This window comes from Coenobita brevimanus, chromosome 66, assembly GCF_032717465.1.
Source record: "Coenobita brevimanus isolate Jiangsu-jjx chromosome 66, ASM3271746v2, whole genome shotgun sequence".
In the NCBI taxonomy this organism is placed as follows: Eukaryota; Metazoa; Arthropoda; class Malacostraca; order Decapoda; family Coenobitidae; genus Coenobita; species Coenobita brevimanus.
This window is the reverse complement of record NC_137019.1, coordinates 8,841,292-8,856,139: the sequence shown is the minus strand read 5'-3', so window position 1 is coordinate 8,856,139 and position 14,848 is coordinate 8,841,292. Positions and strand designations below refer to the sequence as shown.

General features: G+C 47.1%; 1 protein-coding gene across 1 annotated transcript in view; it reads right to left on the bottom strand.

Moving 5' to 3' along the window:
* Positions 1 to 14,072, bottom strand: part of LOC145405236 (uncharacterized) — a 78,878-nt gene extending 64,806 nt beyond the window's left edge. The window contains exon 1 of the mRNA XM_080276658.1: positions 13,481 to 14,072. Coding sequence (XP_080132784.1) covers positions 13,481 to 14,072 — 592 coding nt within the window. The remainder of the gene's footprint in view (positions 1 to 13,480) is intronic.
* Between the last annotated feature and the right edge of the window lie 776 nt (positions 14,073 to 14,848).

Here is a 14,848-nt window from a genome sequence, read left to right as displayed (position 1 = left end):
CATATTTCACGTGATAAATAGCACCTGAGCACGGCAAGATTAATGAATAGAGACCAAGGTGGGGGAGAGTCAGAGGTGAGAAGGGTAGACCAGCCATGGAGGGGATCGTCGTGGCTGGATAGATTAGCTTTTCTACTATTCTGGTTGACCCTTTTTTTTTATGACAGTAGTTGGGAATTAAATTGACAGTGTGTGTGTGTGTGTGTGTGTGTGTGTGTGAGAGAGAGAGAGAGAGAGAGAGAGAGAGAGGTATCATGGGGCATGAGTACTGTTCTGGGTTCACAATGGTAATGGATAACGTTAAACAAAATGTGTCCCGTTTTTTGCGGAAATACGTAGGTATGTCATGCAGATCTCATATATGCAATAATTTTGTCTTGTTCTGCAATACTGAAAGAGAGAAGACGTCACCGCATTGTAGGGGTTCAAGTTTCACGTACAATTCGGTGTAAAGAGTTACTGTAATATGTCTGTGTGCCTAAATTTGTATACCCTCGTTTATACTTAGCATGTCAGTCAGTAGGTAGGTAGGATTCAGACTGAGGAAGAAGGAAAACAAAGTAGCTCAATCCATCCCACCACCATCTCAGTTCCACTCACGCTAATTTAAGTGGGATGAATAGAATCCAGGAACAGTAAATGGATAGCACAAGAATAGGCCAATCTGTCCAGTAACTAAATATGCAAATCCTTCTTTTTCCCGGTATAATTAAGTACACCAACGCAGTAAATATTATAAACATTATCCAGTAACTTAATATGCAAATCTGTCTTTTTCCTCGTATAATTAAGTCCATCCATTCAGTAAATATATAAACATTGCCCCACCATCTCCCACCGATCCGAGACTAACAAGCTTGAGACCCGGGAGGCACTTGGATAAATAAGGCAAGGTCAGCAGCTTGAGGTCAGAGGGCGTGAGAGAGGCGGGGATCCGGGGAATATTATGGAGCCCAGCAGGATCAGGGGAAAGGAGGGCGGGAGAGAGGGAAGGGGATTCTGGAGATACTGGGAGGGAGGGGGGAGTTCAACGTGGGGCTAGATTGGGTAGGGGTCAAGATGGGGCTGGGGAGGAGAGGGGTGAAGGGAGCAATGAGGGGGGGGGAAGGAGGGTCAAAGTAGAGCTGGGGGAGGAGACTAAGGTAGGGTTGGTGGGAGGGAGTGGTAAAGATGGGGAAGGGGGAGGGGGAGGTCAAGTTGTGGCTGGTGGAGGGGAAGGTCAAGGTGTGACTGGTGGAGGGGGAGGTTATGGTGACGATTTGGGGAGGGAGGAGGGGGGTCAAGATGGGGCCATGGGCTAGGGGATTAAGGTATGATTGGGGATAAAAGTGTTAAGGTGGGAATGGTGAAGAAGAACTGATATTTGAGGAAAAACCTGGAGGAGATGAGATGGGAAAGCAGTGAACGGAGCCGAATGAATGAGGGTAGTCAGACGCTAGGAGTTGGAATTAGAAGTGTGGGGAAAAGGGAAAATTGAAGGAAGGGATTATAGGGAAAGGAGCAGGACGTGTGAGGATGATGCGACGAGAGGAATAAGATTTGTGAAGATGAGGAAAATGTAAAAGAAACGAGGACGGTAATAAGAGTTGGTGGATGGGTGGAAAAAAAAAAAAAGATGAGTTTCAGATAAATGGTGGATATCTGTAGGGTGCAACGTCCGAGAAAGATGGATTGACGAGAGAGAGAGAGGGGGGGGGGTCGGAAGACTTTTTCATGTACTACTTATCCTTAAAACGCCTTGTAACTCTCTCTCTCTCTCTCTCTCTCTCTCTCTCTCTCTCTCTCTCTCTCTCTCTCTCTCTCTCTCTCTCTCTCTCTCTCTCTCTCTCTCTCTCTCTCTCTCTCAGCGTCTCCCGTGAGCCAGCTTGTGCTATTACCACCTGCTCAGTACTTGGTCAGCAACGGCATGCTTGCTTCAGTGTTCCCCTCCACACAAACATGCACTCTAGGCACACACATGCAGACAGACGCATTCATACACAGACAGGCAGGCAGGTAGGTAGATACGGGGTTCATGCATTCAAACACACATGTGGAGAGGCTTGTGCATGCCCAGGAACACACACACACACACACACACACACACACACACACACACACACACACACACACACACACACACACACACACACACACACACACACACACACACACACACACACACACACACACACACGTCGCAAAACAAATATAGGTTCTACTTACACAAACCTCCTAAAACACACGCACTCAGTCACGAACAAAAACACTTACACACATTACTTCCCGATACAGACGTCATCATGCTTTTACACACACACACACACACACACACACACACACACACACACACACACACACACACACACACACACACAAGGAGGATCCATTCATTGACCACATCACAAGACTAAGCCGCGGACATTAAGAAGTAAAAAAAAAAAGGCATCTCTCTCTCTCTCTCTCTCTCTCTCTCTCTCTCTCTCTCTCTCTCTCTCTCTCTCTCTCTCACCGTACCCTCCCATCATTCTCCTTTTCTTTGTCTTCGTCTTTGTCTCGTGTCCGTTTTTATCACCCTGCTTCACTTCCCCTGTTGCATTCTCTCTCACTTTATCACCCTTTCCCCCTCCTACTTCTCTCTTTCTCTCTCTCTCTCTCTCTCTCTCTCTCTCTCTCTCTCTCTCTCTCTCATTTTCACTATTTATCAGTCTCATCTCTCTTCCCTGTGACTCAATATGCAAGGAATGCAGTCATAAGTGGAGGGCCATGATTGACACTCGCCCACACACTCTCACACACTCACTCACTCTCTTTTTCTCTTTCTCTTTCACACACACACACACACACACACACACACACACACACATATGGTTAGAGTAATTAATTCACACACTAGCTCCCTGATGCCCACATATTGAACCAGTCACACATTCTTACATTCACCCTCACTCTTTGTCCCGCACCCTCACGCTTCTCCATCCGTCAACCCACACTAACACTCATTCACCCTCACACACTTTACTCTCGCCCACGCTCCCTCTTTCACAGATCCAGTTACACACACACACACACACACACACACACACACACACACACACACACACACACACACACACACACACACACACACACACACACACACACACACTCGTACACTTGTGCTCGACCATTCTTTGCTCTTAAACACCGACAGTAAAAGCACCACCCCTTTCACACCCAGGCTCGCTCCCATTAGCATTTACTTTCACACTTATATATCAGATACATGATTACTGTTTATTAGTTTCCTGTCCTCCTTATCTGTCTGTCTGTCTATCGTCTGTCTACCGATCTGTCAGTCTGTTTATTTATCTGTCTATCTGAATGTCGACCAGTGCTTGTCAGTCTGTCAGAGTGTGTTAGCCTCTAGGTTTATATATCCATCTTTGTGACTCTGTTTTTATTGGTAGATCTTAGAGCCAGAGTCCATCAAGGAAGGCTGGGAAATACCTCCTCATCCATCTTCCACCACACAGCTATACCCCTTCTTGCCAGTCCGAGCCACCCTCCCTCTTTTAATCATCTTACACATCAATACCCCTGTACATACTAACACTGTACTTCATACCAGTTGCACTGTACACATGTAATTCACAGTAATTACTCTCGCAGGTACTTTAATAGGACATGCACTCTCTACCACACACACACACACACACACACACACACACACACACACACACACACACACACACACACACACACACACACACACACACACACACACACACACACACACACACACACACACACACACACACACACACACAAACACACACACACACACACACACACACACACACACACACACACACACACACACACACACACACACACACACACACACACACACACACACACACACACACACACACACACACACACACACACACACACACACACACACACACGCTCATCCCAGTCGGTGTCTTTCATCCACTCGCCTATCTCTCACTCACCCACTCACTTCCGCTCTCTTCATGAAAGCCTCTTTCTCAAACTTGCATGCGAGAGAGAGAACCAAGCCAGGATTACAACGGAAGCTCGATACTGGGCTCACTAATCTCGACTCAGCCTACAGTTATTGTGAGATTAGCCAGGTTGTTTTTGTGAAGTTAAGTTAGAAGTTGGGGCGAGTAGATAATGCTTCATTCTCTCTCTCTCTCTCTCTCTCTCTCTCTCTCTCTCTCTCTCTCTCTCTCTCTCTCACACACACACACACACACACACACACACACACACACACACACACACACACACACACACACACACACACACACACACACACACACACACACCTTTTTCTTCTGTACTTCTGTAACCTTTTCTTTCCTTTTTCATCTTATTCACACAGTCAATAGCAATCATATTTTCATTGCACACCTCCTTATCTCAGACTCTCACCACCCTTCCTCTCTCTCTCTCTCTCTCTCTCTCTCTCTCTCTCTCTCTCTCTCTCTCTCTCTCTCAATCTTATCCAATTTACTCCCTTCCACTTCCGCTTCCCATTTCCTTCTCTATCCACTTCCTTGCTGTTTGCCAATTCTTCCTTCCTCTCACCAACCACTCTTCTCTTTTTCCCTGTGCCTCCTCGCCATCTCTTCCTCCTCCCTCCCTCTCTTCCCAGCAACTTCCCCCTTGCCAGCGTCAGCAGTGGTCAGGCCCAGAGACGGAGGAAGAGAGAGAGGGAGGGGGAAGGAGGGAGGGAAGGAAGGAAGGAAGGAAGGAAAGAAGGGGGTAGGGAGGTCAGGCCGAGTCAGCTGAGTTACGAGGTTGCAGGAAGAAGGGAGCTACTTCTTGGCTTGTTTCTTATCACTTGCGCAGTCTTCCCTTCCCCCCCCCATCCCCTTGTCAGACATACGTACACGCACGCACTTTTGCACGCAGGGACACTTAGTTAATTCATACGTACCTATATTATCACACATATCGCAATAATATCTAGTCTGTTATCAGGTTTGTTTCTTTTCTCTAATATTTCCTCTCCTCTTCATTCTGTGCCATGCCTAGATAAGCACACACACACACACACACACACACACACACACACACACACACACACACACACACACACACACACACACACACACACACACACACACACACACACACAGAGAGCCAGCATCGCAAATCCTTAATTCCATTCATTCATACAGAACGTAAACAAAAGTCAGCTGATGGCTTGTTGGGCTTGAGCATACCCTAGTTGGTGGAACACGGTATACTACTACTACAACTACTACTACTACTACTACTACTACTACCAATGATAATAATAATAATAATAATAATAATGATAATAATAATAATATCAGGCTGCCATATTTTCCTCTATTTCTTAATACTCAGTCGTTAATCCCTACATAATGAGTGTTGCTTGTGCCGGAAATTGCTCAATTAAATGATGTAACAGCCCACTGATATTGTATTTACCGTAAACATACATTTATAGTAATAATGTATTAATCCACCCAGCATATTTACTTTGTTCATCCTCATTCTTGCAAATGTCCCCCCATATATCCATGCATTTATCAGCCTTTCACTACTAGATGCTTCAGCTAGTCAGAGGTGGTCAGCAGAAGATGCACTGGAGGAATGTGTGATGAGTGGATGAATGGAAGGTGGAGGAAAGGAGTGCATAAAGGGAAAGGCAAATGAGGAAGTGGAAGAGGCTGAGGGAAATTAGGAAAAAAGGTAGAGAAAAGGAGGAAAGGAATGCATAAATGGAAGGAGAAATGGGAGAATGAGAAAGAGGTTGAGGAAAAGTAGGAAGAAAAATAGAAGGAAGGAGGAAAGGGAAAGAGACATAGGGGAATGAAGATGAGGCTGGAGGAAGTTAGGAACAAAAATACAAGGAAGGAGGAAACTAATGCATAGAGAGAGAGAGAGAAATAGGAAAATCAGGAAGAGGTTGAGGAAAATTAGGAGGGGAAAATAAAGAGGAGGAGGAAAGGAATGCATAAAGGGAGAGAGAAATAGAAGAATGAGGAGGAGGCTGAGAGAAATTAGGAAGAAAAAAAGAGGAAAGAAGGAAAGGAATGCATAAAGGGAAAGAGGGGAATAAGGAAGAGGCTGAGGGAAATTAATAAAGAAAATAAAAGGAAATGGGAGAAATGGGTAAAGAGAGAGAGGAATGGGAAAGGGAACAAGGAAGTAAAAAGGGGCAAACGAATCAAGAAAAGGGGGATAGGAAAGAGAAGAAGTAGAAAGATGGTGGGAGGGGAAAGGGTAAATATTGTGTAGGAATATGAGAAGAAACATGGAAAGTGGAAAGATTTTTACGGTAGATGGGATGGGATATGAATAAGAGTGTGTATAAGAACAGAGGGGAGGAGGAAAAGCGGGAGTGTGGGAGGGGAAAATGAGAGAGAGACACACACACACACACACACACACACACACACACACACACACACACACACACACACACACACACACACACACACACACACACACTAGAATTAGAGACAAATATGGACTAAAAAATTAAATAATACCAATAAAATAATAGCAGAAAAGTAGATGTGAGTGAAGAAATCCATGGTCCTTGAAACACACATAAATAGCGTAACAATGTGCAGTGTTAGTACCTCGTTACTCTTAAAATAGGTCCTGGGTTCTATATGTGTCCAGGGCTGTCAGTGCCCATTATTGCTGTTAGTTGTTGTCCTCTCTATTTCTGTGTGTGTGTGTGTGTGTGTGTGTGTGTGTGTGTGTGTGTGTGTGTGCTTGTCATAATACACAGTACTGTACGTGTGTTTCAGCTATTTGAGTTGTGAATAAAATGGATAAATGTCACTGTACACGTCTGCGTTTGGGTGTGTTTGTTAGTTGCAGTTGTGTGGGTGTGAGTGTGGGTGGTGTGTGGATGTGGCACCTGTGGAATGGGTGGGTTGCAGAGAGGGGTTGTGGTGTGGGATAGGTGTGGATGTGGGAGAATCGTGAGTACGGGAGGTTTGTGGATGTGGGAGGTATGTGTAAATGTGGGGATGTTGATGTGTGTGGATGGTGCTAGTGGATGTGGATATTTGTATGGGTGTGGAAGGGGTATGGAAGTGGGAGGTTGGAGTGTAGAAGATAAGCGGCTGTGTGGAGTGTGTGGGTGGGCATGGGAGGTGTGGGTGCGAGGGATATGATGTTGTGGGAGATACGATGGTGTGTGGATGTGCAATGGGTGAGGGAGGTGAGGGTGTGGGTGCCTGGCTGAGCATGAGGAAGGCGTAATGAGGCCTGACGTCAGCACTCAGCCAATGATGGGCAAATTGTCAACACGCGCCACCATCAAACCTACCCCCCCCCTCATTTTCCCTCCTTCCCCCTTCCCCCTTTCCTCCCCCCTCTCTCTCTTTCAACCTGTACCTCCCTCCTCCCGTTCCCTTTCTTCCCCCCTTCTTTCTCCTCACTCACTATCTATACCTCAGTCACCCCCTCCTTCCCTTTCACCCCTCTCTCCATTCTCCCTGTCTCTACCCTGTCGCCTCCCATCTCCTTTCCTCATACCTCCCCTCCCCTCCCCCTTCCCTGTCTCTCCTGTCACCTTCCGTCCACTTACCTCCTTTTGCCTGTCTTCCTCTCCACCATCCCACTCTTCCCCCCTTTACCTCTCTCCTCCCATCCCCATCCTACCTTCCATTCCATCTTCCCTCCCTATACCATCCTCATCCTTCCCTTATCTCACTATCCTTCACCCCCCCCCCTCCTTATCTAAGGTCCCTTCCTCCTTTTCCTTCCCTATGTCGGAACATCTCTGTCTGTTATCTCTCCCCATTCCCTCTCCCATCGCTCCTTCCCTGTATCTCTGTCCTTCATCCTTCATTTCCACCCCATCTTTTCCCTATACTCCTCCTCCCCCTATCACCTTCAGTCCCTACCTCCTCTTGCCTCCTTCCGTGAGATATGACGATGAAGCCAAGTGAAGGAAAAGTGAGAATTGGGAGGGAGGGGAAGAGCAAAGAAGGTAGGGACCGGGAGGACAGGAAATGGTAGGAAGAGAGAAGCAGACAAGAAGGAAAGATAGCTGGAAGTACCACAGAGAGAGAAAGGTTCGTGGAGGAGGGTAAGGACAAGAGAGGCTGTTAATGGAAGTAGGAGAAAGTTGGAGAGGAGATATGGTGGGAGATAAGAGAGAAGAAAATGGAGGATTGTGGAGTTTGAGTGTTAGAGGAGTGGAAAGAGATGATTGGAGAAAAGGAAGGAAGAGAAGGAAAGGAAGACAAAAACTGAATAGAAAAAAAATGAAGAGAGACACACATAGAGGTGAAGGAATGAGGGAAAGAAGTAGGGAAGGGGAGCAAAGAGTGAAGCAGAGAAAGCAAAGGAAGAGAAGGAATAAGTGGAAGGGGGTAATACACACACACACACACACACACACACACACACACACACACACACACACACACACACACACTCTCTCTCTCTCTCTCTCTCTCTCACGAACGCAGCAACGAAACAAACACACCACGAAAGATTGCGTGACAGATTCGAGCAAGGGGAAAACAGCAGTTAGTCTAGTGTTTACCTTGGACGTTCCTCTCATTCTTTTCCTCTTTTCTTAGTTGCTTTCAGTCTTTCCTCTTTCTTATTTTTCTTGCTTTTTTCTTGATTTTTGTATGTGTGCTTTTATATCAGGGTGTTTTTTCTTTGTTTGTATATGTGTGTTTCTTTCTGTCTGTGTTTTTCTGTGTCTGACTGTTTCTGTTTTTCTGTGTTTGTCTGTCTGTTTATCTGTGTCTGCCTGTCTGTTAATTCTCTCTGTCTGTCTGTCTGTCTGTCTGTCTCTCTCTCTCTCTCTCTCTCTCTCTCTCTCTCTCTCTCTCTCTCACTTTGGCACCCTTCCACGTCTTATACAGGCCCTCCAAGTGTCACAATCTTAAGGAACCACGTCAAGGCCTCAAACATCTTTTCTTCATTCACCACCGTCTGAGCCAAGAATTATGGGTCTCGTATATGCACTCAGTCACCAGTTTCGTCATTTTTTCGCCCTTTTTTCATACACTTATCAACCAGTTCCTTTAGATTTCATCCTTTCTTTTATCTGTTTGTGTTCTTCGTTCAGCTGTGGTTTTTAGGGGAAGGTTCGAAGCACTGAGAGGCTGGAATGTCGATCATGTCTTGTCCTTATTCACGTGTACAGGATGGAGAGAGATGGGGGGGAGGAGGGGGTGTATCTGGGTCAAGCTCTACGTCCTTGTTGTTGTTGTGTGTGTGGGGAGAGAGAGAGAGAGAGAGAGAGAGAGAGAGAGAGAATGTGTGTTGGAGTAAATGCCATGTTCGTAATGCTAATAATAATAATAATAATAATAATAATAATAATAATAATAGTAGTAGTAGTAGTAGTAATAGTAGTAGTAATAGCAGTAGTAGTAGTATTAGTGGTAGTAGCAGCAGCAGTAACTATCAAGTGAATAAAACAGTCTAGCAGCAAGAATAAAACCAAAAGTCCGCCACCGTATTGATGAGGTTAAAATGAAGGGTTACCACACCTACTTCAGATAAGAAAGCGTTCATCGCACCGCATAATTTACCGATAGAGAAAATGACTCGAGAAGCAAGACTGGCGTAACACAGGCTCTCGAGAAACAGTTAACGTTAATATGGGTGTAGCCTGAGACGGGGTTTATGGTAGGCTCCGGAGGACTAAAATGTTGCTATCACTTATAATATCAACTTCATTATTAATTTATAGGTATCAGTTAAGTTTGAAGTGTATTTCTAAACCCCTTTTCAATAGAGTAAGAGTTAGTTTGGCTTTACTGAATATATACGCATTCAGGCAGTCACAGTACAATACAGTGTGTGGAAGAGCCAGTGTGTTCCTGTGACTGTGATGATTGTGAAGGAAAATAACTTGCGATCTGTTTTCTATCGTAACTAAGATTAATTTTACAGGATGAAAGAGACGTAGGAAGATTTTGCACTCTCCTTTCCCTGTCCTTCCTGCGGTCACAAATCTTGCTTACGCCTGGAAATTGGTCATAAATTCGTTTACAAATCAGCTCCCCGGTCTGTCACTTAACGAACACGGATTTACTTCCTAGTGTTTTATCTTTATTAATTTCCTTTTGCTTTCTGTTTAATTATGTGGAAGAGCCGAATTTTTTAAAGGAAAGAACAGAAATATTTTAAGGTAAGAGTCATTATTTCAAGGTAAGAGGAGGCTTTTTTTAAGGTAAGAATCTCATTATTTCAAGGTAAAAAGAATTTTAAGGTACGAGTCATTATTTTAAGGTAAGAAGAGGTTTATTTTAAGGTAAGAATATCATTTTTTAAGGTAAGAAAGGGTTTAATTTAAGGTAAGAAAAGTTATATGGAAAGGGCCTCGTTGTTTTAAAGGGAAGCAATTTTAGGGTAAAGTTTCCCGCCATTCAGAGAAGCACAGTGCATAATTAACATAGAAAAGCGCCTCCAATAACATCGAAAAGAGTATTGTGAATATAGAGTGCTCATTATTACTAGCACGCCTCCACTGACGCGAGAAAAAATGTTTGTGTGTGTGAGAGAGAGAGAGAGAGAGAGAGAGACGCCACATCGTTACCAACCCTGCGGCCGCTACACTAGAAGGAACGGTACTGGTTAGATCATAAGGCCTCGTAGATTTATGGCCCCACAGAATTGGCAACACTGAGGGTAAGGGAGGCTGGAGGAGGGGGGGTGGGCTGAGAGAGAGAAAGAGAGAGAGAGAGAGAGAGAGAGAGAGAGAGAGAGCTGGATGAAGAGTGAGGAATAAGTGGTAGAAAAAAGTATGGTGGAAACGAGGTGAAGCAAAAGGAGGAAGCAGAGAGAGAGAGAGAGAGAGAGCGATGGGTAGGTATGGTGAGAAAAGAGTTAGAAAGGAAAACGTGAAGGGAAGGGGAGGTACACATGATGAAGGGAGGGAGGGGAAAGGAGAGATGTAGATAAGGATGAAGAAAAGGGAGGGGAACGTGGAGGGGAGGAGGAGTTAGTACAATGGAGAGGCTGAGTGGGAGGGAGGAGGGGAGGGAGAGGGGGAAATGTAGAGAGCACTGGGAGAGGTAGTGATGGTGGAGAAAGAGAGAACGGGAGGAAAAAGGCAGGGAAAGAGAATGGGAGCCGAGAAGCGACGGTGACACACACACACACACACACACACACACACACACACACACACGAGAGAGAGAGAGAGAGGGGGGGGGGATAAGTCGAGGAACTAGAGAAGAGAAGGTTGTGGAATAACAGGGGAAACGAAGAGGAGAGGAGGAAGGAGTGAAAGAAGGAAGAGAGGAGAGATCAGTACGGTGAGAATAAAGTTTGGGAGGGAAAGGAGGAGACGCAGGAATGGTGGAGGAGGAACGATAGAAAAAATAAAGAAGGAGTAAAGACAAATGAGAGGTGGAGAGTACCTAGGAGATAGTAGGGAGTAGCGAGAAGGAAGGAATAGAGGTTTGGGGGGGAGGGAGGGATGGAGAGGAGTGGAAGAGGTTGAGATAATGAAGATGAACGGGAGGGGAAGAAGAGGGAAGGAAATAGTGGCTGGGAAGAGGTAGGAAGAAGGACGAAAGGATGAAAAACGGAGACGGAGGATGTAAAGTGCTGAGGGGATGGGGACGAGAGGGGGTGGTGGCAGAGAGGAAGGGGGTGTGAGGGGTAGAGGGACGGCTGGTGGATAGTGACGAGTGACAGTAGATAGGGGAAGATAGTATTGTCATTGTCGTCATCATCAACGGAAAGATTATTAAGAATGAAGAAGTGTTTATTAAGAAGATTTAAAAGAATATATTGGTACTTGAGAATCTGACGAAAAGGGATGGACTAAGACGGAGGGTAGTGGACTGTAAAGATGGCGAAAGGAAAAAAGTAGCTACTAGTACAAACAGTAGGGAGAATTTGACTATGAAGTACATTATTAATCCTTATTTAGCTAAGAAATGTATAAGCAACACTATAAATAAATGGTACAATGAAGCATGCTATGAAGCCGATGGATAATATATACATCTGATATACACAGCGTTAGATGGAATGAAAACCAAAATGCAGGGATGATTAAGAGGGAACACCACCAAAGAGAGAGAGAGAGAGAGAGAGAGAGAGCTGTAAAGGGTTGTGGCTTAAGAAGGTCGGAACAGCGGTAATGTGGTTGTGGTTGTAGCTGTGGTTGTGGGAAGGGTGGCGGGGTAGGGAGGAGGAGGAGGTTGATGTAAGGGAATAAGTACACAATAACAGAGAGAGAGAGAGAGAGAGAGAGAGAGAGAGAGAGAGTCAAGAGAGAGAGTCAGGAGTGAAGAATGATAAACGAACATGGGGAGCACACCGTATAGGAGCCACAAGGGAGGCGAGTCACTGAGTGGATGGTGAGGGAGCCATAGAAAGAGAGGGAGCTAGGAAGGGAGGGTAGGAGCCAAAATAAGACTTGTGAAACAGGGAGCCAGTGTAGGGAAAGTGTAGTAGGGAGCCACTGTAAGGAGAATGAGGGAGTGAGCCACTAAAAGGGAGTGAAGAAGCCACAGTGCGAAGGGAGGGAAAGAGTCAAGGTAGGGGTTGTGAAGGAGGGAGCCACCACAGAAAGAATAAAGTAGAGAGCCACTGTAGGGAAAGTGAGGGAAGGAGCCACTGTAGGGAAGATGAGGAAGGGAGCCACCACAGGGAGATACAGGGAGGGAGCCACTGTATAGAGGGTGAAGGAGAGCCACACTGTTTGTTAGGGAACCAGTGTAGGAAGGGTGAAAGAAGAAGGGAGGGAGGGAAACGGCCATGGCATAGATTGTGAAACAGGGAGCCACTGATGAGAAAATGATGGACGGAGCCACTGTTGGGTAGGCGAGGGAGGGAGACATACACGGTTTTGAAGCAGGGAAAGAGCCATACCATGAAGAGTTTGGTAAGGAATGTGGAAGAATAAAGGAGTCACCACAGGATTAAAGAAGAAGGGAGCCACTGTAGGGAGAATGAGGTAGGGAAGCACAGGGAGGGAAAAGGCCACATTATAGCTTTAAAGTATTGGGAGCCACAATAAGTGGAAGAGCCACACTGTGGAATTAATGTGAAGAGAGCCACTGTGGAGAGAGTGATGGAGGGAACGACAGTTTAGAAGATGAGGGAAGGAGCCACAAGAGAATAAATGTGAGGGAGGGAGCCACAAAAAAAGAAAGAAGGAAAGAAAAAAGCGTGAAGAGTGACCCACACAGGATGGGGGAGGAAGGCCAAATAGGGAGAGTGAGTCAGTGTTGTGAAGACGAATTAGGAAGCTGCGCACATTATGGGAAGGCTGATTCACACACACACTGAGCCACTGCAGGGAAAGGGAAAAGAGGAAGGAAGATTTTAAAAAAAGAGTTGAGTTGAGAGACAGCTAGTGAAATGAGAAGTGGCAGGAAAAAAAGCGAATGAGGAGAGATGGGAATAAAGCTGATGAAAATAGGTAGAGCACTTTGGTGGTAATGGTGAGACAATGTGAGTGAGTTCACAACAGTGATGTAATAAGGAGTTTCTTGGTACTGACCTGGGGGGTATGGGGCGGGTGGCATGGTTTCAGCGCTGGTGTACCTCAGGTAGCCGTCGTGGGGATAGCTGGCGGGATCCATGGCAGACTTGGGGGCACTTTCTGCCGCCGCCAGGTATGGGATGGGCTGACCGTGTGCGTCGACAGGGCCCACGCGTCCGTAGGGACCGTAGTTGCCCCAGGGCTGGGCGGCGAAGGCCTGGCAGGATTCTGTGGCCATGGTGGAGGGCCCAGGTGCGTATTCGTACTTGTTGGGCCAGAAGCCCAGGGCCTTGCGGTCAGCCATTCTGGTGTCCGCAATGTTGTAATAGGTGGGCGTGACGCCATCTCTGCAGAAGGCCTGGCTGTACTGGGAGTCGAAGGGCGCCGTTGCTGCGGCATGGTCGGGTTGGTAGTTCCAGGGCTGTGTGGAGTGTCGGATGACCCCCGCGGCGGCGCCAGAGTCCGGCCCCGAGGGGCACTCGGTTGGGTGGTGGTATGTGGTCACGGCCAGGGTGGTGGCCACACGTTTGGCCGGGATGTGCAGGGGAGTCTGGCCCGCGGGCTCCAACCCTCGAGTACTAGCCGACTCCTCATACAGTGATCCGTTCATCCTGTCTAGTCCAACTCCGTCGCCGCTGCCCACTGCATGGTGGTGCCGCCACGGTAGTGAGTCCACCGTCGCCAGGGTGCCGCACCGTCACACACGATCGGGAAGAGAGAGAATAACACACACACATTAGCTGGCGTGGCGCCGGGAGTGCCGCCGCATGCAGCACGCGAGGCGCGGGACCAGCAGCCGCCGCAAAAAAACAGGCTGCGTGTGTTGAGGCCACGGCGAGCTGAGACACTATCTGGCGCGTGAGGTCTCCAGCGCTCTCCGAGCTGGGGGGCGGGGCCTTGGCTGACTCCGCCCCCGTCAGGCCCCGCCCCCCCTGGCACCACCTCTCGCTCTCACGCCGCGCTACTGGTCATAGCCCCTCACGTGACGCCTCCTGCCACCACCCTCCCACTTCCCTCCACCACCAACACAAATTATTTCATGTAGTAATTAAGGCTGTGTGCCGCTCCTAGTGACTGACATACACACCTGGAGTCAGCAACACTCGCCTGCATCACTACTGCCTGCAAATCTATAGCCTGCCATCGCTAGCCCTCACTACACAAATGCAATCTTTACTCTGACCAGTTCCCCTCAGATCACACTTTCCTAACTAGCTTCCCTGGACATACCCATCCTGTTTTGCCTCCTCTTGGCCTCGGTACCTCTTTCTACCACCTCCTTTCCACCTCTCTGCCCAGGAAAGTAAACATCCAGACACCTCTTCATCAACATTCCCCTCACCCTTAGCTCACTTCTCCCTTCCCCTTCCCTCCCGTCCTTTCCTG